Source organism: Dreissena polymorpha, chromosome 5 (genome assembly GCF_020536995.1).
Source record: "Dreissena polymorpha isolate Duluth1 chromosome 5, UMN_Dpol_1.0, whole genome shotgun sequence".
Classification (NCBI taxonomy): Eukaryota; Metazoa; Mollusca; class Bivalvia; order Myida; family Dreissenidae; genus Dreissena; species Dreissena polymorpha.
This window is the reverse complement of record NC_068359.1, coordinates 46717160-46742874: the sequence shown is the minus strand read 5'-3', so window position 1 is coordinate 46742874 and position 25715 is coordinate 46717160. Positions and strand designations below refer to the sequence as shown.

Here is a 25715-nt window from a genome sequence, read left to right as displayed (position 1 = left end):
GTTTGGTAAAGATCAGATGAAAACTACTTCAATTAGAGAGCTGACACCATGCTAAATCTTTGATTGCACTAAGTGACCCTGTGACCTTGTTTTTGACCTGGCATGACCCATATTTTAACTTGACCTAGATATTGTCTAGATACAACTTCTGACCAAGTTTGGTAAAGATCGGATGAAAATTATTTGAATTAGAGAGCGGACACGAAAAGTATGACAGACTGACAGACAGACTGACGGACAGTGCGAAAACTATATACCCCCTTTTCTTAGAAAGGGGGCATACAAAAAGGGGATTTTTTTTATTATTTAGGTTTGGGATCGGGTCCGCTTGCTTTGGGACAGGGTCTGTTTTACGGCCTTTTTTACATAGCAGAAAAACCTCTGTGTTTTCAATTCCATCAACCTTGTAATACCACTTAGATACTACTTTGACATGTTTGTAGTCCCTTAGAAAATCTTATTAAATTGAAGCCCTCTCTATAAGGTTTAAGTTTCAAAGGCTTCATTTTAAACCATAAGATACTGACGAGCAGCACAAAACATAAAATCTTTATAGTCTAAATAGAGTAACTCATAGGCTGTTCTGGCTTTAAGCTGGTTGCATATAGACAATTTTACTATCGTTGTTAGCGGGAAAGGGTTTAGAAATGTTTTCCTGCAGCATAATTTTTCAATAAAATCCAAAATTTTAAATCACCATCAAAGATAATTAAGCGTATGGATAAATAAAGACAATAAGCAAATTGCAAAAAGCATGTTATTGAAAAATGGCTGTCAGTCTATGCTGTAAATGACCTTTCTTTTTCATATTGATATCTATTTAAAGGGGCCTTTTCACGGTTTGGTAAATTGACAAAATTGAAAAAAGTTGTGTCATATTCGCAAATTTTCCTTTTAGTTATGATATTTGTGAAGAAACCGTAATACTGAACATTTACCATGCTCTAAAATAGCCTTTATATGCATCTTTTGACGATTTAAAAACCTGAAAATTATAAAGCGTTGCAACGCGAAACGATTGAATAATTTGGAGAGTTCTTTTGTTGTCGTTATATTTTGTGAAACTACTAGGATCGCTGATATGTAGTATAAAATACATCTTCAATCGTTTAAGGAAGGATGGTCGATGGTCTAATGCGTAGGCTTTTTACTCCAGGACTCCAGGGGTCAGTGGTTCGAGTCCTGCTCAGGGTTATCTGTTTTTTAATTGTATTCTTGATTTTTTACGGGAGCTTTTTAGGTCCAATGTTTACATTTATCAAAATAAAGCATTTAATGACAAACTTAAAAACATGCCAAAACCTGTGAAAAGGCCCCTTTAAATTATTCCATTTATTATTTTAATGACTACAATTGTACTCTGTCCGCTATAAAGACAAAAGTTACATAAGGCTTCGTGTTCTTGTTAGCATTCTGAAGGCTGGTGTGGAGCTAAGCTGGTCACATATGGTGTAAGACCCATTTTATCATGACATGGCTCAATTATTACCATAATTTGGGAATTACTAAGACAGTACACGATTCTCAGTATCAAGCTTAGCACTAATATTTTATTTAATTAATGTGCTTTTGGTATACTCAAACAAATAGTATGGTAATCCTTGTATTGTCCAATATGGAATATATAGTACACAGGTTCATTATGATGTCTTTGGTCACATCAACATATCATCCAATCAGATGCCATCATTCTTAACATGGCTCATGAAGCTATAAACAATAGATCAGATAGTAATAAATATGCCCCTGAATCCATTTTCAATAATTTATTGCCACATTCACACCAAATCTATACTAAAATTGATGGTTGCAAATAATGGTAAATTTTTTCACAACTTGAACTGAACATTCATTTTCTGATGACATTGACTTTGAGACCTCCAACTCGAAACAAAATCAATCACATGTAAATAACTGTAGTATGAAGATTCAGTTTCAGGTTTGTGAGAGGAAATCCAAAGCTTATGCCACCACATTATGCAAGTGAATGTAACATTTTGAAGCGTAAAGACTAAAGACACCCATTATATTGACAACCTTAAAACTCCAGTTACCAAAAAGAGTCTTAGAACTATTGTGTAATGGAAAATAAGGATACAAATTTGAATGGTTTCTCTAAATTTAAAACAATACCTGACAAACAAGCTTACTGAAAAATAATTTGCCAAATTTTGAACTAGAGATACAACACATTTCATACAGACTCATTTCAATAAGGGGTAATACTGCTTTTTAAATTCAATTTGAATGAAATCCCACAAGCAGCCATTCCTGTGAATTTACTGATTGTTTGCCAAACTTATACATGAGACCAAACTGACACCAGTGGAAAAGATGTCTTTATTACTATGGAAATGTTGATCTAAAAATATATATCTTTCATTTATATTAATTATAAACGGTATAAACATGTACCATTTTCCATGAATTCGAGCCCAATGTCGGTGCAGATATCCATCCCGACATTGAAGTAGTCATCCATTGTGTTTACCGACCGCACTGCATCATCAACGAGGGCAAATGAGTGGGACATAGCTAACAGATGTCAGCTGGGCTGTCTCTGGCTTCAACAGATTTTCTTGCTACTAGCAGCCACTTATGGTGTAGTCTTTCTAGGTTACCTACATACAATTATGCAGATACAGGTTAAGATAAGCTTTTGGTTTAAAGCGAGATTATACAATTTTGTCAAATATTAATGAATTTATATATAATGTGTAAAAAACTTATTATATATATATTTCAATATAAAAGAAAATAAAAGTTCAGAAGAACATGTGTCAAAAAATGCGAAATAAGCCAGATATATAATTAAATTCTGAAATCGAAAACGGCTTTAAAGTCGAATTCGCCAGCATCTATTTCATGCACGTACGATGTGAATCTAAACTTAGTTTAACGGTTCATTTTAAATTCTTGCAACGATATATATTCATACGACACATGAATACTAACTCTGGTCCTAATGAAAAGACGATTGCTTCGGTTATTGTTGGAAAATATGTTCGTCACAATCGGCTCGGGGTGCTTATTTGTCTTTGCTGCATTTTATGAAATTCTTATTTAATGTATAATTTGTCTTGCCTTTTTTGTGTTATTGAAACATATTTTATCAATATTACAATTTAACGCATAACACAAATCGTATAATCTCGCTTTAAAGGTTACTGATGATGCATATTGAGCAGAAGAAAACCAAACAGTTCTTTAATGAAAGACAATCTTTATATTTGCTATGGTACATTAACTCAATGAACAAACAGGTAACACCTACTTGTAAGTTGGAAAACTAACATCAATTTAAGCATAATGAAATATTTAATTTATCATTCTTTTGAAATTTCATCACTGTTTACCAATCAGCACAAAATGCATGTTACCTCAATTACGTAATTTCGTGACTCCACATGGCAATTATACTCAAACCCGGTTAACTCGTGGTATGGGTTAACTCATGGTATTTCATTAGCACCCTATGGATTTTGTTTGTAAACAAACCTTCATGACCTACTTGTCAAATCTGACCGAAAACATTTCATGCTTCCAGTATGAATTGATTTTTGGTAATTATATGTTGTAAAACTCAGACTATAACAAAATTTGAATACTGTGATAATTTCTTTTACTTGATGTCTTAAATTGCATATATTTAAATTGATACATATGTTATTGATTGCTACTTTGAATGGTTTGTTAGATTTTTGTTTATTCATGTTTAATTTAATATGAGTGCAGTTAAACCTATTTACCGCAAATTTACCGTGCAAAAAAACAACAACAGTGTTGTTGTTTTGGTTTCTACCGCAGTTGATATTGAAAGAATTTCATCATAAAAAGGCAATAATCCAATTAAGTTAAGTTGAATATGATTGGCCATTAAATAATTTATCTGATATATGAAGATTGTTTTTAGACACAAGTGAATATTCCTCATGTACTGCGAGACTACGGTGCTGCAGGCTACTTTGTGTAAAGATCTCATAACGCTTCTCAAATTGAAATAAAAGCTTTTTTTCTTTATTTTTTCTCTGTAAAGGAAATGTTAAAACTTCAAATCGGAAAAAATAGTCAACAAATCGCATTGGGAAAGGTATCATTTTATAAAGAGGAAAAACACTGTTAATGTTATTATTCAAGATCTATAAGGAGCTTATTCAATGTGACCTTTTTATATATAACACAACATGTGCTTGGCATTATATCAGCATTTAACATTTACTTGTTTAGAAATGAATATTCTCTGATTTTTTTTAAGAACACCTTTGCCAATCATTTTGATTGCTATATTCCATACACAGAGTACCTTAAACTGTCAAACAGAGTCCTTCTAGAAGTGTTTCAAAGCCCCGAAACTCGTGTTACTGAATGTCACTGGAATACACTTTCTAAAGGTCCGGCAATTATTTGTCCGAAATTATGGTAACTGACTAATTAACTTACTTGCAACGCAGCAAACCATCGATACGAACCAAAAATGCTGCAATCATCTTGTCCAGTAAGATTTGTTCGAGTAATCTTTTAATTTTATCTGACTTAATATAGGTACAAGTTTCTTCTTTTTAAAATCGGAACAAATTGGCGCTACGCTGTAAAACAATGACAAATTTTACAAAAGGGGAGGTAACCCACAGATGGTTACAGAATCTCCTACGTAGTGGTCTCCCTTATTATAGAAGGTTACAATATACTAAATAATCGTTTCATGTACTCTCTAAAAAAATCATAGTTGACAGGAAGGCATGTTTTACACTTTTTACTATTATTCGGATGTTATCTTTCGGAGATAATTATAGGGCATGAACAGGTGTTCACTACTGAATCCCTGAAATATCATAAACTTGAGTAAACCATTGCACTGAAAAAGGTTACATTCCACTAAGAAACGGACGAAAAAAAATGTTGCAAAAACAGTCGATTTTGATTTGTGTCAAGTTCTTTTTTGCATTGTACATGACATATCTTTTTTATTGCATAAATCGATTACGCTTAGAATGGCCTTTAAGAAAAGGTTTGGTTATGGGGGTCTCTATGTGCAAAATGTTGCATTTATTTTCGCTTAAAGATGTCGCTTTTACATTGAATTATATAGGGAAACTATTTAGTATATTGTGACCAGAATGACCGCGCACATGCCCAAGGGAAGTAACTACTGTGAGGAGTTTAATGGGGAAAAGTGCCTTTTATATAAATTTAAAGGGGTTGGGTTCTCTTAAAGGTCACATAATCCCAAACCGGAACTCCTGTTTACAGGGTTACATGCAGTCAATTTGATATATAGCACACATTGTTCAGTGAATGCTGCCTAGGATTTGTAAAATAGAATGCAAATGGTTGTTTTTGGTATTAATTTGAAGGTATATTTGTAAGCAATAAGAAAAAAAAGCCATTTTTGTGCTCTACTTTTTCTGTCGATGGTTCCCGGCTTTGAAAGTAGGTCATACTATTTGAGTAAAAATGGTCGCCTCCACATGTGTCAAAACTGGTGTGCCTATTCTAAGGTAAATATTTTGAGTTACAACACATAGAATTTGATTGCATGCATTATTTTCAAAAGATTATGCATTTATCTTTCCAATGATGTATGATGATATAGTGTTGAAACGCTTGGTCATGGTAAAAATTGATATCGAACATCAACTATTTTATATGTAATATAGAAGGAAATTAATTGCGCATGCGTAACCTTTAAGAACTTCCGACCAAGTTAGTCGTCTGCCAGAATTTTGACAATTGACCATCAAAAACTCTCTGTATTGCAAAACATAACTGCCAGATGTCATTTTGACCCAAATTAGGGCTGTTTGCAATTGGGCTGTAGCACTTGGGGTAATACGGGGGGTAAATGCTGGAAAATCACACCGAAACCTGTTCCGGAGACATATTCTAAGACTACTTAAACACTCGGTATTGTTTTTCAGTGACATTTTGACATTAATTTGCATCAATCTCAAAAATGAACCTAATGCATGTCTTTATTTCATCTGTATCTATTATTATTGTTTACTTTTTGAACCTTTTACTGTTAAAAATGCCTGCCAATATTTGACCGACACTGTTATTTGCCTTCGCTTTCAACCCCGTCAGGCAATTCTACTCAGAATAAGTTTTCATAACACTACTTTGCCTTATTTTTCCTGTTTGGATATCTTGCTGAGTTCAAGCAAAATCAAGTGTTCAGCTGAAAACACAAAAATGATAATAATATTATGCTTTCTTTGCTGGAGGAATGTTGTTGTCATAGACCCCGCATGAAAAACACCAGGGAATCTGTATTTAAGTGACCCCATTATCACTATTATTATGCGTAAACCTAAGCGTGCATTTGTAGGCGGTGTCGAAATGGGTCTATAGCTCTGTCTGAACTGTCGTCCAATTGGTTTACAGGTCCGGCTGAAGTGACAGGCCATCAAAAACTGTACAGCATGACTGATTCGGAGACAGCCCTCAACACTCGCCCAGTCGTGTCGAGAGGATCGGTGTCTTTGTAGGTTAGTACACCGTTATTTTCAGTGAAATCTATTGTAAAATGATTTCTTTGATACCTTGGCACACGTTTGTCCCCAAAATTAGGAAAATTGGGGTGTTTTACATTTACTGCAGCTCTGAAACAACATTTTAAGGCGATAACTTTACCAGTGTGCCCAACAATGTGATTCCGGCATGGTGACTTATCCCTTTGCAGCAAATAAAGCAACAAAGACTATTGAAAGCTTACTCTAATTGTATCCCACTTACATTAGTTGGCACCGTTATTGGTAAATGTGCACAAGAAACCTTTTTGTTTCCTCAGATTACACGGAATCGAGCACCCGGGCCAGACTGACACTTTCCGGAGCCTGTCCGAGACGGAACGCGAGCCTAGGATTCATAGGTCCAGGTGTGGCAAAAGACTTAAAGCTCATGTCTGACGATCACTTTTTTTGAGTCAGGAATTCAAGTGTGTTGTATTTCCATGCAAGCAAGCCCTTTTGTTGGGTGAAATGACATCAGAAATGCTGCTTCTACATGGATTTTACCTAAAATGTGCCCCCCCCCCCCAAAAAAAGTTTGTTCGAAACCTGTTCAAAACCTGCTTTGATGCACAAATATTGCCATTGATGATTTTTGTCACTTCTTCAGTCATCTGTTACATCAACTTTGCCTATTAGAATCGAAAGTGATGACTTGTATGAAGTCTAAGTGCTGCATGTATGATGAAACCAAGTTTGGCTTTTCTTCCATAATTCTTGACGCGAAACGCTGTTACGCATGACGCTTTCAACGGCGACTTTTATGAATAAATCTGTGTGTCATTGTACCGGAACTTTGTGATCTGTCTCAAAACTGATTATACCTGTGGGAAAAGTGCCTTTTATATAAATTTAAAGGGGTTGGGTTCTCTTAAAGGTCACATAATCCCAAACCGGAACTCCTGTTTACAGGGTTACATGCAGTCAATTTGATATATAGCACACATTGTTCAGTGAATGCTGCCTAGGATTTGTAAAATAGAATGCAAATGGTTGTTTTTGGTATTAATTTGAAGGTATATTTGTAAGCAATAAGAAAAAAAAGCCATTTTTGTGCTCTACTTTTTCTGTCGATGGTTCCCGGCTTTGAAAGTAGGTCATACTATTTGAGTAAAAATGGTCGCCTCCACATGTGTCAAAACTGGTGTGCCTATTCTAAGGTAAATATTTTGAGTTACAACACATAGAATTTGATTGCATGCATTATTTTCAAAAGATTATGCATTTATCTTTCCAATGATGTATGATGATATAGTGTTGAAACGCTTGGTCATGGTAAAAATTGATATCGAACATCAACTATTTTATATGTAATATAGAAGGAAATTAATTGCGCATGCGTAACCTTTAAGAACTTCCGACCAAGTTAGTCGTCTGCCAGAATTTTGACAATTGACCATCAAAAACTCTCTGTATTGCAAAACATAACTGCCAGATGTCATTTTGACCCAAATTAGGGCTGTTTGCAATTGGGCTGTAGCACTTGGGGTAATACGGGGGGTAAATGCTGGAAAATCACACCGAAACCTGTTCCGGAGACATATTCTAAGACTACTTAAACACTCGGTATTGTTTTTCAGTGACATTTTGACATTAATTTGCATCAATCTCAAAAATGAACCTAATGCATGTCTTTATTTCATCTGTATCTATTATTATTGTTTACTTTTTGAACCTTTTACTGTTAAAAATGCCTGCCAATATTTGACCGACACTGTTATTTGCCTTCGCTTTCAACCCCGTCAGGCAATTCTACTCAGAATAAGTTTTCATAACACTACTTTGCCTTATTTTTCCTGTTTGGATATCTTGCTGAGTTCAAGCAAAATCAAGTGTTCAGCTGAAAACACAAAAATGATAATAATATTATGCTTTCTTTGCTGGAGGAATGTTGTTGTCATAGACCCCCGCATGAAAAACACCAGGGAATCTGTATTTAAGTGACCCCATTATCACTATTATTATGCGTAAACCTAAGCGTGCATTTGTAGGCGGTGTCGAAATGGGTCTATAGCTCTGTCTGAACTGTCGTCCAATTGGTTTACAGGTCCGGCTGAAGTGACAGGCCATCAAAAACTGTACAGCATGACTGATTCGGAGACAGCCCTCAACACTCGCCCAGTCGTGTCGAGAGGATCGGTGTCTTTGTAGGTTAGTACACCGTTATTTTCAGTGAAATCTATTGTAAAATGATTTCTTTGATACCTTGGCACACGTTTGTCCCCAAAATTAGGAAAATTGGGTGTTTTACATTTACTGCAGCTCTGAAACAACATTTTAAGGCGATAACTTTACCAGTGTGCCCAACAATGTGATTCCGGCATGGTGACTTATCCCTTTGCAGCAAATAAAGCAACAAAGACTATTGAAAGCTTACTCTAATTGTATCCCACTTACATTAGTTGGCACCGTTATTGGTAAATGTGCACAAGAAACCTTTTTGTTTCCTCAGATTACACGGAATCGAGCACCCGGGCCAGACTGACACTTTCCGGAGCCTGTCCGAGACGGAACGCGAGCCTAGGATTCATAGGTCCAGGTGTGGCAAAAGACTTAAAGCTCATGTCTGACGATCACTTTTTTTGAGTCAGGAATTCAAGTGTGTTGTATTTCCATGCAAGCAAGCCCTTTTGTTGGGTGAAATGACATCAGAAATGCTGCTTCTACATGGATTTTACCTAAAATGTGCCCCCCCCCCCAAAAAAAGTTTGTTCGAAACCTGTTCAAAACCTGCTTTGATGCACAAATATTGCCATTGATGATTTTTGTCACTTCTTCAGTCATCTGTTACATCAACTTTGCCTATTAGAATCGAAAGTGATGACTTGTATGAAGTCTAAGTGCTGCATGTATGATGAAACCAAGTTTGGCTTTTCTTCCATAATTCTTGACGCGAAACGCTGTTACGCATGACGCTTTCAACGGCGACTTTTATGAATAAATCTGTGTGTCATTGTACCGGAACTTTGTGATCTGTCTCAAAACTGATTATACCTGTGGGAAAAGTGCCTTTTATATAAATTTAAAGGGGTTGGGTTCTCTTAAAGGTCACATAATCCCAAACCGGAACTCCTGTTTACAGGGTTACATGCAGTCAATTTGATATATAGCACACATTGTTCAGTGAATGCTGCCTAGGATTTGTAAAATAGAATGCAAATGGTTGTTTTTGGTATTAATTTGAAGGTATATTTGTAAGCAATAAGAAAAAAAAGCCATTTTTGTGCTCTACTTTTTCTGTCGATGGTTCCCGGCTTTGAAAGTAGGTCATACTATTTGAGTAAAAATGGTCGCCTCCACATGTGTCAAAACTGGTGTGCCTATTCTAAGGTAAATATTTTGAGTTACAACACATAGAATTTGATTGCATGCATTATTTTCAAAAGATTATGCATTTATCTTTCCAATGATGTATGATGATATAGTGTTGAAACGCTTGGTCATGGTAAAAATTGATATCGAACATCAACTATTTTATATGTAATATAGAAGGAAATTAATTGCGCATGCGTAACCTTTAAGAACTTCCGACCAAGTTAGTCGTCTGCCAGAATTTTGACAATTGACCATCAAAAACTCTCTGTATTGCAAAACATAACTGCCAGATGTCATTTTGACCCAAATTAGGGCTGTTTGCAATTGGGCTGTAGCACTTGGGGTAATACGGGGGGTAAATGCTGGAAAATCACACCGAAACCTGTTCCGGAGACATATTCTAAGACTACTTAAACACTCGGTATTGTTTTTCAGTGACATTTTGACATTAATTTGCATCAATCTCAAAAATGAACCTAATGCATGTCTTTATTTCATCTGTATCTATTATTATTGTTTACTTTTTGAACCTTTTACTGTTAAAAATGCCTGCCAATATTTGACCGACACTGTTATTTGCCTTCGCTTTCAACCCCGTCAGGCAATTCTACTCAGAATAAGTTTTCATAACACTACTTTGCCTTATTTTTCCTGTTTGGATATCTTGCTGAGTTCAAGCAAAATCAAGTGTTCAGCTGAAAACACAAAAATGATAATAATATTATGCTTTCTTTGCTGGAGGAATGTTGTTGTCATAGACCCCCGCATGAAAAACACCAGGGAATCTGTATTTAAGTGACCCCATTATCACTATTATTATGCGTAAACCTAAGCGTGCATTTGTAGGCGGTGTCGAAATGGGTCTATAGCTCTGTCTGAACTGTCGTCCAATTGGTTTACAGGTCCGGCTGAAGTGACAGGCCATCAAAAACTGTACAGCATGACTGATTCGGAGACAGCCCTCAACACTCGCCCAGTCGTGTCGAGAGGATCGGTGTCTTTGTAGGTTAGTACACCGTTATTTTCAGTGAAATCTATTGTAAAATGATTTCTTTGATACCTTGGCACACGTTTGTCCCCAAAATTAGGAAAATTGGGTGTTTTACATTTACTGCAGCTCTGAAACAACATTTTAAGGCGATAACTTTACCAGTGTGCCCAACAATGTGATTCCGGCATGGTGACTTATCCCTTTGCAGCAAATAAAGCAACAAAGACTATTGAAAGCTTACTCTAATTGTATCCCACTTACATTAGTTGGCACCGTTATTGGTAAATGTGCACAAGAAACCTTTTTGTTTCCTCAGATTACACGGAATCGAGCACCCGGGCCAGACTGACACTTTCCGGAGCCTGTCCGAGACGGAACGCGAGCCTAGGATTCATAGGTCCAGGTGTGGCAAAAGACTTAAAGCTCATGTCTGACGATCACTTTTTTTGAGTCAGGAATTCAAGTGTGTTGTATTTCCATGCAAGCAAGCCCTTTTGTTGGGTGAAATGACATCAGAAATGCTGCTTCTACATGGATTTTACCTAAAATGTGCCCCCCCCCCAAAAAAAGTTTGTTCGAAACCTGTTCAAAACCTGCTTTGATGCACAAATATTGCCATTGATGATTTTTGTCACTTCTTCAGTCATCTGTTACATCAACTTTGCCTATTAGAATCGAAAGTGATGACTTGTATGAAGTCTAAGTGCTGCATGTATGATGAAACCAAGTTTGGCTTTTCTTCCATAATTCTTGACGCGAAACGCTGTTACGCATGACGCTTTCAACGGCGACTTTTATGAATAAATCTGTGTGTCATTGTACCGGAACTTTGTGATCTGTCTCAAAACTGATTATACCTGTGGGAAAAGTGCCTTTTATATAAATTTAAAGGGGTTGGGTTCTCTTAAAGGTCACATAATCCCAAACCGGAACTCCTGTTTACAGGGTTACATGCAGTCAATTTGATATATAGCACACATTGTTCAGTGAATGCTGCCTAGGATTTGTAAAATAGAATGCAAATGGTTGTTTTTGGTATTAATTTGAAGGTATATTTGTAAGCAATAAGAAAAAAAAGCCATTTTTGTGCTCTACTTTTTCTGTCGATGGTTCCCGGCTTTGAAAGTAGGTCATACTATTTGAGTAAAAATGGTCGCCTCCACATGTGTCAAAACTGGTGTGCCTATTCTAAGGTAAATATTTTGAGTTACAACACATAGAATTTGATTGCATGCATTATTTTCAAAAGATTATGCATTTATCTTTCCAATGATGTATGATGATATAGTGTTGAAACGCTTGGTCATGGTAAAAATTGATATCGAACATCAACTATTTTATATGTAATATAGAAGGAAATTAATTGCGCATGCGTAACCTTTAAGAACTTCCGACCAAGTTAGTCGTCTGCCAGAATTTTGACAATTGACCATCAAAAACTCTCTGTATTGCAAAACATAACTGCCAGATGTCATTTTGACCCAAATTAGGGCTGTTTGCAATTGGGCTGTAGCACTTGGGGTAATACGGGGGGTAAATGCTGGAAAATCACACCGAAACCTGTTCCGGAGACATATTCTAAGACTACTTAAACACTCGGTATTGTTTTTCAGTGACATTTTGACATTAATTTGCATCAATCTCAAAAATGAACCTAATGCATGTCTTTATTTCATCTGTATCTATTATTATTGTTTACTTTTTGAACCTTTTACTGTTAAAAATGCCTGCCAATATTTGACCGACACTGTTATTTGCCTTCGCTTTCAACCCCGTCAGGCAATTCTACTCAGAATAAGTTTTCATAACACTACTTTGCCTTATTTTTCCTGTTTGGATATCTTGCTGAGTTCAAGCAAAATCAAGTGTTCAGCTGAAAACACAAAAATGATAATAATATTATGCTTTCTTTGCTGGAGGAATGTTGTTGTCATAGACCCCGCATGAAAAACACCAGGGAATCTGTATTTAAGTGACCCCATTATCACTATTATTATGCGTAAACCTAAGCGTGCATTTGTAGGCGGTGTCGAAATGGGTCTATAGCTCTGTCTGAACTGTCGTCCAATTGGTTTACAGGTCCGGCTGAAGTGACAGGCCATCAAAAACTGTACAGCATGACTGATTCGGAGACAGCCCTCAACACTCGCCCAGTCGTGTCGAGAGGATCGGTGTCTTTGTAGGTTAGTACACCGTTATTTTCAGTGAAATCTATTGTAAAATGATTTCTTTGATACCTTGGCACACGTTTGTCCCCAAAATTAGGAAAATTGGGTGTTTTACATTTACTGCAGCTCTGAAACAACATTTTAAGGCGATAACTTTACCAGTGTGCCCAACAATGTGATTCCGGCATGGTGACTTATCCCTTTGCAGCAAATAAAGCAACAAAGACTATTGAAAGCTTACTCTAATTGTATCCCACTTACATTAGTTGGCACCGTTATTGGTAAATGTGCACAAGAAACCTTTTGTTTCCTCAGATTACACGGAATCGAGCACCCGGGCCAGACTGACACTTTCCGGAGCCTGTCCGAGACGGAACGCGAGCCTAGGATTCATAGGTCCAGGTGTGGCAAAAGACTTAAAGCTCATGTCTGACGATCACTTTTTTTGAGTCAGGAATTCAAGTGTGTTGTATTTCCATGCAAGCAAGCCCTTTTGTTGGGTGAAATGACATCAGAAATGCTGCTTCTACATGGATTTTACCTAAAATGTGCCCCCCCCCCCCAAAAAAAGTTTGTTCGAAACCTGTTCAAAACCTGCTTTGATGCACAAATATTGCCATTGATGATTTTTGTCACTTCTTCAGTCATCTGTTACATCAACTTTGCCTATTAGAATCGAAAGTGATGACTTGTATGAAGTCTAAGTGCTGCATGTATGATGAAACCAAGTTTGGCTTTTCTTCCATAATTCTTGACGCGAAACGCTGTTACGCATGACGCTTTCAACGGCGACTTTTATGAATAAATCTGTGTGTCATTGTACCGGAACTTTGTGATCTGTCTCAAAACTGATTATACCTGTGGGAAAAGTGCCTTTTATATAAATTTAAAGGGGTTGGGTTCTCTTAAAGGTCACATAATCCCAAACCGGAACTCCTGTTTACAGGGTTACATGCAGTCAATTTGATATATAGCACACATTGTTCAGTGAATGCTGCCTAGGATTTGTAAAATAGAATGCAAATGGTTGTTTTTGGTATTAATTTGAAGGTATATTTGTAAGCAATAAGAAAAAAAAGCCATTTTTGTGCTCTACTTTTTCTGTCGATGGTTCCCGGCTTTGAAAGTAGGTCATACTATTTGAGTAAAAATGGTCGCCTCCACATGTGTCAAAACTGGTGTGCCTATTCTAAGGTAAATATTTTGAGTTACAACACATAGAATTTGATTGCATGCATTATTTTCAAAAGATTATGCATTTATCTTTCCAATGATGTATGATGATATAGTGTTGAAACGCTTGGTCATGGTAAAAATTGATATCGAACATCAACTATTTTATATGTAATATAGAAGGAAATTAATTGCGCATGCGTAACCTTTAAGAACTTCCGACCAAGTTAGTCGTCTGCCAGAATTTTGACAATTGACCATCAAAAACTCTCTGTATTGCAAAACATAACTGCCAGATGTCATTTTGACCCAAATTAGGGCTGTTTGCAATTGGGCTGTAGCACTTGGGGTAATACGGGGGGTAAATGCTGGAAAATCACACCGAAACCTGTTCCGGAGACATATTCTAAGACTACTTAAACACTCGGTATTGTTTTTCAGTGACATTTTGACATTAATTTGCATCAATCTCAAAAATGAACCTAATGCATGTCTTTATTTCATCTGTATCTATTATTATTGTTTACTTTTTGAACCTTTTACTGTTAAAAATGCCTGCCAATATTTGACCGACACTGTTATTTGCCTTCGCTTTCAACCCCGTCAGGCAATTCTACTCAGAATAAGTTTTCATAACACTACTTTGCCTTATTTTTCCTGTTTGGATATCTTGCTGAGTTCAAGCAAAATCAAGTGTTCAGCTGAAAACACAAAAATGATAATAATATTATGCTTTCTTTGCTGGAGGAATGTTGTTGTCATAGACCCCGCATGAAAAACACCAGGGAATCTGTATTTAAGTGACCCCATTATCACTATTATTATGCGTAAACCTAAGCGTGCATTTGTAGGCGGTGTCGAAATGGGTCTATAGCTCTGTCTGAACTGTCGTCCAATTGGTTTACAGGTCCGGCTGAAGTGACAGGCCATCAAAAACTGTACAGCATGACTGATTCGGAGACAGCCCTCAACACTCGCCCAGTCGTGTCGAGAGGATCGGTGTCTTTGTAGGTTAGTACACCGTTATTTTCAGTGAAATCTATTGTAAAATGATTTCTTTGATACCTTGGCACACGTTTGTCCCCAAAATTAGGAAAATTGGGTGTTTTACATTTACTGCAGCTCTGAAACAACATTTTAAGGCGATAACTTTACCAGTGTGCCCAACAATGTGATTCCGGCATGGTGACTTATCCCTTTGCAGCAAATAAAGCAACAAAGACTATTGAAAGCTTACTCTAATTGTATCCCACTTACATTAGTTGGCACCGTTATTGGTAAATGTGCACAAGAAACCTTTTTGTTTCCTCAGATTACACGGAATCGAGCACCCGGGCCAGACTGACACTTTCCGGAGCCTGTCCGAGACGGAACGCGAGCCTAGGATTCATAGGTCCAGGTGTGGCAAAAGACTTAAAGCTCATGTCTGACGATCACTTTTTTTGAGTCAGGAATTCAAGTGTGTTGTATTTCCATGCAAGCAAGCCCTTTTGTTGGGTGAAATGACATCAGAAATGCTGCTTCTACATGGATTTTACCTAAAATGTGCCCCCCCCCCAAAAAAAGTTTGTTCGAAACCTGTTCAAAACCTGCTTTGATGCACAAATATTGCCATTGATGATTTTTGTCACTTCTTCAGTCATCTGTTACATCAACTTTGCCTATTAGAATCGAAAGTGATGACTTGTATGAAGTCTAAGTGCTGCATGTATGATGAAACCAAGTTTGGCTTTTCTTCCATAATTCTTGACGCGAAACGCTGTTACGCATGACGCTTTCAACGGCGACTTTTATGAATAAATCTGTGTGTCATTGTACCGGAACTTTGTGATCTGTCTCAAAACTGATTATACCTGTGGGAAAAGTGCCTTTTATATAAATTTAAAGGGGTTGGGTTCTCTTAAAGGTCACATAATCCCAAACCGGAACTCCTGTTTACAGGGTTACATGCAGTCAATTTGATATATAGCACACATTGTTCAGTGAATGCTGCCTAGGATTTGTAAAATAGAATGCAAATGGTTGTTTTTGGTATTAATTTGAAGGTATATTTGTAAGCAATAAGAAAAAAAAAGCCATTTTTGTGCTCTACTTTTTCTGTCGATGGTTCCCGGCTTTGAAAGTAGGTCATACTATTTGAGTAAAAATGGTCGCCTCCACATGTGTCAAAACTGGTGTGCCTATTCTAAGGTAAATATTTTGAGTTACAACACATAGAATTTGATTGCATGCATTATTTTCAAAAGATTATGCATTTATCTTTCCAATGATGTATGATGATATAGTGTTGAAACGCTTGGTCATGGTAAAAATTGATATCGAACATCAACTATTTTATATGTAATATAGAAGGAAATTAATTGCGCATGCGTAACCTTTAAGAACTTCCGACCAAGTTAGTCCGTCTGCCAGAATTTTGACAATTGACCATCAAAAACTCTCTGTATTGCAAAACATAACTGCCAGATGTCATTTTGACCCAAATTAGGGCTGTTTGCAATTGGGCTGTAGCACTTGGGGTAATACGGGGGGTAAATGCTGGAAAATCACACCGAAACCTGTTCCGGAGACATATTCTAAGACTACTTAAACACTCGGTATTGTTTTTCAGTGACATTTTGACATTAATTTGCATCAATCTCAAAAATGAACCTAATGCATGTCTTTATTTCATCTGTATCTATTATTATTGTTTACTTTTTGAACCTTTTACTGTTAAAAATGCCTGCCAATATTTGACCGACACTGTTATTTGCCTTCGCTTTCAACCCCGTCAGGCAATTCTACTCAGAATAAGTTTTCATAACACTACTTTGCCTTATTTTTCCTGTTTGGATATCTTGCTGAGTTCAAGCAAAATCAAGTGTTCAGCTGAAAACACAAAAATGATAATAATATTATGCTTTCTTTGCTGGAGGAATGTTGTTGTCATAGACCCCGCATGAAAAACACCAGGGAATCTGTATTTAAGTGACCCCATTATCACTATTATTATGCGTAAACCTAAGCGTGCATTTGTAGGCGGTGTCGAAATGGGTCTATAGCTCTGTCTGAACTGTCGTCCAATTGGTTTACAGGTCCGGCTGAAGTGACAGGCCATCAAAAACTGTACAGCATGACTGATTCGGAGACAGCCCTCAACACTCGCCCAGTCGTGTCGAGAGGATCGGTGTCTTTGTAGGTTAGTACACCGTTATTTTCAGTGAAATCTATTGTAAAATGATTTCTTTGATACCTTGGCACACGTTTGTCCCCAAAATTAGGAAAATTGGGTGTTTTACATTTACTGCAGCTCTGAAACAACATTTTAAGGCGATAACTTTACCAGTGTGCCCAACAATGTGATTCCGGCATGGTGACTTATCCCTTTGCAGCAAATAAAGCAACAAAGACTATTGAAAGCTTACTCTAATTGTATCCCACTTACATTAGTTGGCAACCGTTATTGGTAAATGTGCACAAGAAACCTTTTTGTTTCCTCAGATTACACGGAATCGAGCACCCGGGCCAGACTGACACTTTCCGGAGCCTGTCCGAGACGGAACGCGAGCCTAGGATTCATAGGTCCAGGTGTGGCAAAAGACTTAAAGCTCATGTCTGACGATCACTTTTTTTGAGTCAGGAATTCAAGTGTGTTGTATTTCCATGCAAGCAAGCCCTTTTGTTGGGTGAAATGACATCAGAAATGCTGCTTCTACATGGATTTTACCTAAAATGTGCCCCCCCCCCCAAAAAAAGTTTGTTCGAAACCTGTTCAAAACCTGCTTTGATGCACAAATATTGCCATTGATGATTTTTGTCACTTCTTCAGTCATCTGTTACATCAACTTTGCCTATTAGAATCGAAAGTGATGACTTGTATGAAGTCTAAGTGCTGCATGTATGATGAAACCAAGTTTGGCTTTTCTTCCATAATTCTTGACGCGAAACGCTGTTACGCATGACGCTTTCAACGGCGACTTTTATGAATAATCTGTGTGTCATTGTACCGGAACTTTGTGATCTGTCTCAAAACTGATTATACCTGTGGGAAAAGTGCCTTTTATATAAATTTAAAGGGGTTGGGTTCTCTTAAAGGTCACATAATCCCAAACCGGAACTCCTGTTTACAGGGTTACATGCAGTCAATTTGATATATAGCACACATTGTTCAGTGAATGCTGCCTAGGATTTGTAAAATAGAATGCAAATGGTTGTTTTTTGGTATTAATTTGAAGGTATATTTGTAAGCAATAAGAAAAAAAAAAGCCATTTTTGTGCTCTACTTTTTCTGTCGATGGTTCCCGGCTTTGAAAGTAGGTCATACTATTTGAGTAAAAATGGTCGCCTCCACATGTGTCAAAACTGGTGTGCCTATTCTAAGGTAAATATTTTGAGTTACAACACATAGAATTTGATTGCATGCATTATTTTCAAAAGATTATGCATTTATCTTTCCAATGATGTATGATGATATAGTGTTGAAACGCTTGGTCATGGTAAAAATTGATATCGAACATCAACTATTTTATATGTAATATAGAAGGAAATTAATTGCGCATGCGTAACCTTTAAGAACTTCCGACCAAGTTAGTCGTCTGCCAGAATTTTGACAATTGACCATCAAAAACTCTCTGTATTGCAAAACATAACTGCCAGATGTCATTTTGACCCAAATTAGGGCTGTTTGCAATTGGGCTGTAGCACTTGGGGTAATACGGGGGGTAAATGCTGGAAAATCACACCGAAACCTGTTCCGGAGACATATTCTAAGACTACTTAAACACTCGGTATTGTTTTTTCAGTGACATTTTGACATTAATTTGCATCAATCTCAAAATGAACCTAATGCATGTCTTTATTTCATCTGTATCTATTATTATTGTTTACTTTTTGAACCTTTTACTGTTAAAAATGCCTGCCAATATTTGACCGACACTGTTATTTGCCTTCGCTTTCAACCCCGTCAGGCAATTCTACTCAGAATAAGTTTTCATAACACTACTTTGCCTTATTTTTCCTGTTTGGATATCTTGCTGAGTTCAAGCAAAATCAAGTGTTCAGCTGAAAACACAAAAATGATAATAATATTATGCTTTCTTTGCTGGAGGAATGTTGTTGTCATAGACCCCGCATGAAAAACACCAGGGAATCTGTATTTAAGTGACCCCATTATCACTATTATTATGCGTAAACCTAAGCGTGCATTTGTAGGCGGTGTCGAAATGGGTCTATAGCTCTGTCTGAACTGTCGTCCAATTGGTTTACAGGTCCGGCTGAAGTGACAGGCCATCAAAAACTGTACAGCATGACTGATTCGGAGACAGCCCTCAACACTCGCCCAGTCGTGTCGAGAGGATCGGTGTCTTTGTAGGTTAGTACACCGTTATTTTCAGTGAAATCTATTGTAAAATGATTTCTTTGATACCTTGGCACACGTTTGTCCCCAAAATTAGGAAAATTGGGTGTTTTACATTTACTGCAGCTCTGAAACAACATTTAAGGCGATAACTTTACCAGTGTGCCCAACAATGTGATTCCGGCATGGTGACTTATCCCTTTGCAGCAATAAAGCAACAAAGACTATTGAAAGCTTACTCTAATTGTATCCCACTTACATTAGTTGGCACCGTTATTGGTAAATGTGCACAAGAAAACCTTTTTGTTTCCTCAGATTACACGGAATCGAGCACCCGGGCCAGACTGACACTTTCCGGAGCCTGTCCGAGACGGAACGCGAGCCTAGGATTCATAGGTCCAGGTGTGGCAAAAGACTTAAAGCTCATGTCTGACGATCACTTTTTTTGAGTCAGGAATTCAAGTGTGTTGTATTTCCATGCAAGCAAGCCCTTTTGTTGGGTGAAATGACATCCAGAAATGCTGCTTCTACATGGATTTTACCTAAAATGTGCCCCCCCCCCCAAAAAAAGTTTGTTCGAAACCTGTTCAAAACCTGCTTTGATGCACAAATATTGCCATTGATGATTTTTGTCACTTCTTCAGTCATCTGTTACATCAACTTTGCCTATTAGAATCGAAAGTGATGACTTGTATGAAGTCTAAGTGCTGCATGTATGATGAAACCAAGTTGGCTTTTCTTCCATAATTCTTGACGCGAAACGCTGTTACGCATGACGCTTTTCAACGGCGACTTTTATGAATAAATCTGTGTGTCATTGTACCGGAACTTTGTGATCTGTCTCAAAACTGATTATACCTGTGGGAAAAGTGCCTTTTATATAAATTTAAAAGGGGTTGGGTTCTCTTAAAGGTCACATAATCCCAAACCGGAACTCCTGTTTACAGGGTTACATGCAGTCAATTTGATATATAGCACACATTGTTCAGTGAATGCTGCCTAGGATTTGTAAAATAGAATGCAAATGGTTGTTTTTGGTATTAATTTGAAGGTATATTTGTAAGCAATAAGAAAAAAAGCCATTTTTGTGCTCTACTTTTTCTGTCGATGGTTCCCGGCTTTGAAAGTAGGTCATACTATTTGAGTAAAAATGGTCGCCTCCACATGTGTCAAAACTGGTGTGCCTATTCTAAGGTAAATATTTTGAGTTACAACACATAGAATTTGATTGCATGCATTATTTTCAAAAGATTATGCATTTATCTTTCCAATGATGTATGATGATATAGTGTTGAAACGCTTGGGTCATGGTAAAAATTGATATCGAACATCAACTATTTTATATGTAATATAGAAGGAAATTAATTGCGCATGCGTAACCTTTAAGAACTTCCGACCAAGTTAGTCGTCTGCCAGAATTTTGACAATTGACCATCAAAAACTCTCTGTATTGCAAAAACATAACTGCCAGATGTCATTTTGACCCAAATTAGGGCTGTTTGCAATTGGGCTGTAGCACTTGGGGTAATACGGGGGGTAAATGCTGGAAAATCACACCGAAACCTGTTCCGGAGACATATTCTAAGACTACTTAAACACTCGGTATTGTTTTTCAGTGACATTTTGACATTAATTTGCATCAATCTCAAAATGAACCTAATGCATGTCTTTATTTCATCTGTATCTATTATTATTGTTTACTTTTTGAACCTTTTACTGTTAAAAATGCCTGCCAATATTTGACCGACACTGTTATTTGCCTTCGCCTTTCAACCCCGTCAGGCAATTTCTACTCAGAATAAGTTTCATAACACTACTTTGCCTTATTTTTCCTGTTTGGATATCTTGCTGAGTTCAAGCAAAACTCAAGTGTTCAGCTGAAAACACAAAAATGATAATAATATTATGCTTTCTTTGCTGGAGGAATGTTGTTGTCATAGACCCCGCATGAAAAACACCAGGGAATCTGTTATTTAAGTGACCCCATTATCACTATTATTATGCGTAAACCTAAGCGTGCATTTGTAGGCGGTGTCGAAATGGGTCTATAGCTCTGTCTGAACTGTCGTCCAATTGGTTTACAGGTCCGGCTGAAGTGACAGGCCATCAAAAACTGTACAGCATGACTGATTCGGAGACAGCCCTCAACACTCGCCCAGTCGTGTCGAGAGGATCGGTGTCTTTGTAGGTTAGTACACCGTTATTTTCAGTGAAATCTATTGTAAAATGATTTCTTTGATACCTTGGCACACGTTTGTCCCCAAAATTAGGAAAATTGGGTGTTTTACATTTACTGCAGCTCTGAAACAACATTTTAAGGCGATAACTTTACCAGTGTGCCCAACAATGTGATTCCGGCATGGTGACTTATCCTTGCAGCAATAAAGCAACAAAGACTATTGAAAGCTTACTCTAATTGTATCCCACTTACATTAGTTGGCACCGTTATTGGTAAATGTGCACAAGAAACCTTTTTGTTTCCTCAGATTACACGAATCGAGCACCCGGGCCAGACTGACACTTTCCGGAGGCCTGTCCGAGACGGAACGCGAGCCTAGGATTCATAGGTCCAGGTGTGGCAAAAGACTTAAAGCTCATGTCTGACGATCACTTTTTTTGAGTCAGGAATTCAAGTGTGTTGTATTTCCATGCAAGCAAGCCCTTTTGTTGGGTGAAATGACATCAGAAATGCTGCTTCTACATGGATTTTACCTAAAATGTGCGCCCCCCCCCAAAAAAAGTTTGTTCGAAACCTGTTCAAAACCTGCTTTGATGCACAAATATTGCCATTGATGATTTTTGTCACTTCTTCAGTCATCTGTTACATCAACTTTTGCCTATTAGAATCGAAAGTGATGACTTGTATGAAGTCTAAGTGCTGCATGTATGATGAAACCAAGTTTGGCTTTTCTTCCATAATTCTTGACGCGAAACGCTGTTACGCATGACGCTTTCACGGCGACTTTTATGAATAAATCTGTGTGTCATTGTACCGGAACTTTGTGATCTGTCTCAAAACTGATTATACCTGTGGGAAAAGTGCCTTTTATATAAATTTAAAGGGGTTGGGTTCTCTTAAAGGTCACATAATCCCAAACCGGAACTCCTGTTTACAGGGTTACATGCAGTCAATTTGATATATAGCACACATTGTTCAGTGAATGCTGCCTAGGATTTGTAAAATAGAATGCAAATGGTTGTTTTTGGTATTAATTTGAAGGTATATTTGTAAGCAATAAGAAAAAAAAGCCATTTTTGTGCTCTACTTTTTCTGTCGATGGTTCCCGGCTTTGAAAGTAGGTCATACTATTTGAGTAAAAATGGTCGCCTCCACATGTGTCAAAACTGGTGTGCCTATTCTAAGGTAAATATTTTGAGTTACAACACATAGAATTTGATTGCATGCATTATTTTCAAAAGATTATGCATTTATCTTTCCAATGATGTATGATGATATAGTGTTGAAACGCTTGGTCATGGTAAAAATTGATATCGAACATCAACTATTTTATATGTAATATAGAAGGAAATTAATTGCGCATGCGTAACCTTTAAGAACTTCCGACCAAGTTAGTCGTCTGCCAGAATTTTGACAATTGACCATCAAAACTCTCTGTATTGCAAAACATAACTGCCCAGATGTCATTTGACCCAAATTAGGGCTGTTTGCAATTGGGCTGTAGCACTTGGGGTAATACGGGGGGTAAATGCTGGAAAATCACACCGAAACCTGTTCCGGAGACATATCTAAGACTACTTAAACACTCGGTATTGTTTTTCAGTGACATTTTGACATTAATTTGCATCAATCTCAAAAATGAACCTAATGCATGTCTTTATTTCATCTGTATCTATTATTATTGTTTACTTTTGAAACCTTTTACTGTTAAAAATGCCTGCCAATATTTGACCGACACTGTTATTTGCCTTCGCTTTCAACCCCGTCAGGCAATTCTACTCAGAATAAGTTTTCATAACACTACTTTGCCTTATTTTTCCTGTTTGGATATCTTGCTGAGTTCAAGCAAAATCAAGTGTTCAGCTGAAAACACAAAAATGATAATAATATTATGCTTTCTTTGCTGGAGGAATGTTGTTGTCATAGACCCCGCATGAAAAACACCAGGGAATCTGTATTTAAGTGACCCCATTATCACTATTATTATGCGTAACCTAAGCGTGCATTTGTAGGCGGTTGTCGAAATGGGTCTATAGCTCTGTCTGAACTGTCGTCCAATTGGTTTACAGGTCCGGCTGAAGTGACAGGCCATCAAAAACTGTACAGCATGACTGATTCGGAGACAGCCCTCAACACTCGCCCAGTCGTGTCGAGAGGATCGGTGTCTTTGTAGGTTAGTACACCGTTATTTTCAGTGAAATCTATTGTAAAATGATTTCTTTGATACCTTGGCACACGTTTGTCCCCAAAATTAGGAAATTGGGTGTTTTACATTTACTGCAGCTCTGAAACAACATTTTAAGGCGATAACTTTACCAGTGTGCCCAACAATGTGATTCCGGCATGGTGACTTATCCCTTTGCAGCAAATAAAGCAACAAAGACTATTGAAAGCTTACTCTAATTGTATCCCACTTACATTAGTTGGCACCGTTATTGGTAAATGTGCACAAGAAACCTTTTTGTTTCCTCAGATTACACGGAATCGAGCACCCGGGCCAGACTGACACTTTCCGGAGCCTGTCCGAGACGGAACGCGAGCCTAGGATTCATAGGTCCAGGTGTGGCAAAAGACTTAAAGCTCATGTCTGACGATCACTTTTTTTGAGTCAGGAATTCAAGTGTGTTGTATTATTCCATGCAAGCAAGCCCTTTTGTTGGGTGAAATGACATCAGAAATGCTGCTTCTACATGGATTTTACCTAAAATGTGCCCCCCCCCCAAAAAAAGTTTGTTCGAAACCTGTTCAAAACCTGCTTTGATGCACAAATATTGCCATTGATGATTTTTGTCACTTCTTCAGTCATCTGTTACATCAACTTTGCCTATTAGAATCGAAAGTGATGACTTGTATGAAGTCTAAGTGCTGCATGTATGATGAAACCAAGTTTGGCTTTCTTCCATAATTCTTGACGCGAAACGCTGTTACGCATGACGCTTTCAACGGCGACTTTTATGAATAAATCTGTGTGTCATTGTACCGGAACTTTGTGATCTGTCTCAAAACTGATTATACCTGTGGGAAAAGTGCCTTTTATATAAATTAAAGGGGTTGGGTTCTCTTAAAGGTCACATAATCCCAAACCGGAACTCCTGTTTACAGGGTTACATGCAGTCAATTTGATATATAGCACACATTGTTCAGTGAATGCTGCCTAGGATTTGTAAAATAGAATGCAAATGGTTGTTTTTGGTATTAATTTGAAGGTATATTTGTAAGCAATAAGAAAAAAAAGCCATTTTTGTGCTCTACTTTTTTCTGTCGATGGTTCCCGGCTTTGCTTTGAGTAGGTCATACTATTTGAGTAAAAATGGTCGCCTCCACATGTGTCAAAACTGGTGTGCCTATTCTAAGGTAAATATTTTGAGTTACAACACATAAATTTGATTGCATGCATTATTTCAAAAGATTATGCATTTATCTTTCCAATGATGTATGATGATATAGTGTTGAAACGCTTGGTCATGGTAAAAATTGATATCGAACATCAACTATTTTATATGTAATATAGAAGGAAATTAATTGCGCATGCGTAACCTTTAAGAACTTCCGACCAAGTTAGTCGTCTGCCAGAATTTTGACAATTGACCATCAAAAACTCTCTGTATTGCAAATACCTGCCAGAGCCAGATGTCTTTTGACCCAAATTAGGGCTGTTTGCAATTGGGCTGTAGCACTTGGGGTATACGGGGGGTAAATGCTGGAAAATCACACCGAAACCTGTTCCGGAGACATATTCTAAGACTACTTAAACACTCGGTATTGTTTTTCAGTGACATTTTGACATTAATTTGCATCAATCTCAAAATGAACCTAATGCATGTCTTTATTTCATCTGTATCTATTATTATTGTTTACTTTTTGAACCTTTCTGTTAAAATGCCTGCCAATATTTGACCGACACTGTTATTTGCCTTCGCTTTCAACCCCGTCAGGCAATTCTACTCAGATAAGTTTTCATACACTACTTTGCCTTATTTTTCTGTTTGGATATCTTGCTGAGTTCAAGCAAAATCACGTGTTTTCAGCTGAAAACACAAAA

The 25715-nt window shown here is 37.3% G+C and overlaps 1 protein-coding gene and 1 long non-coding RNA gene across 17 annotated transcripts in view; one reads left to right on the top strand and one right to left on the bottom strand.

The window, feature by feature from the left end:
• The window catches only part of LOC127880730 (E3 SUMO-protein ligase NSE2-like), a 97558-nt gene extending 92922 nt beyond the window's left edge, over positions 1–4636 (bottom strand). For all 3 annotated transcript variants that reach the window (XR_008049715.1, XR_008049716.1, XM_052428096.1), the window contains exons 1-2: positions 4441–4636; positions 2416–2621 (exon numbers count right to left, since the gene is read on the bottom strand). Coding sequence is in view for 1 of the 3 variants with exons in the window: in XM_052428096.1 (XP_052284056.1) it covers positions 2416–2533 (118 nt within the window). In the remaining 2 variants the exon portion in view is untranslated. The remainder of the gene's footprint in view (positions 1–2415; positions 2622–4440) is intronic.
• A 554-nt stretch (positions 4637–5190) lies between these two features.
• On the top strand, positions 5191–24295 carry LOC127882324 (uncharacterized). Of its 14 annotated transcripts, none has more exons than XR_008050494.1 (15): positions 5191–6488; positions 6791–6877; positions 8557–8660; positions 8962–9048; positions 10727–10830; positions 11132–11218; positions 12895–12998; positions 13299–15167; positions 15469–15555; positions 17234–17337; positions 17640–17726; positions 19406–19509; positions 19810–19896; positions 23743–23846; positions 24147–24295. It is a non-coding gene; the product is annotated as an uncharacterized LOC127882324 (long non-coding RNA). The 14 variants fall into 14 exon arrangements; XR_008050498.1 differs by having other exon boundaries at positions 11132–12998; positions 13299–13385; positions 15064–15167; XR_008050487.1 differs by having other exon boundaries at positions 11132–12998.
• The last annotated feature ends 1420 nt before the right edge of the window (positions 24296–25715 follow it).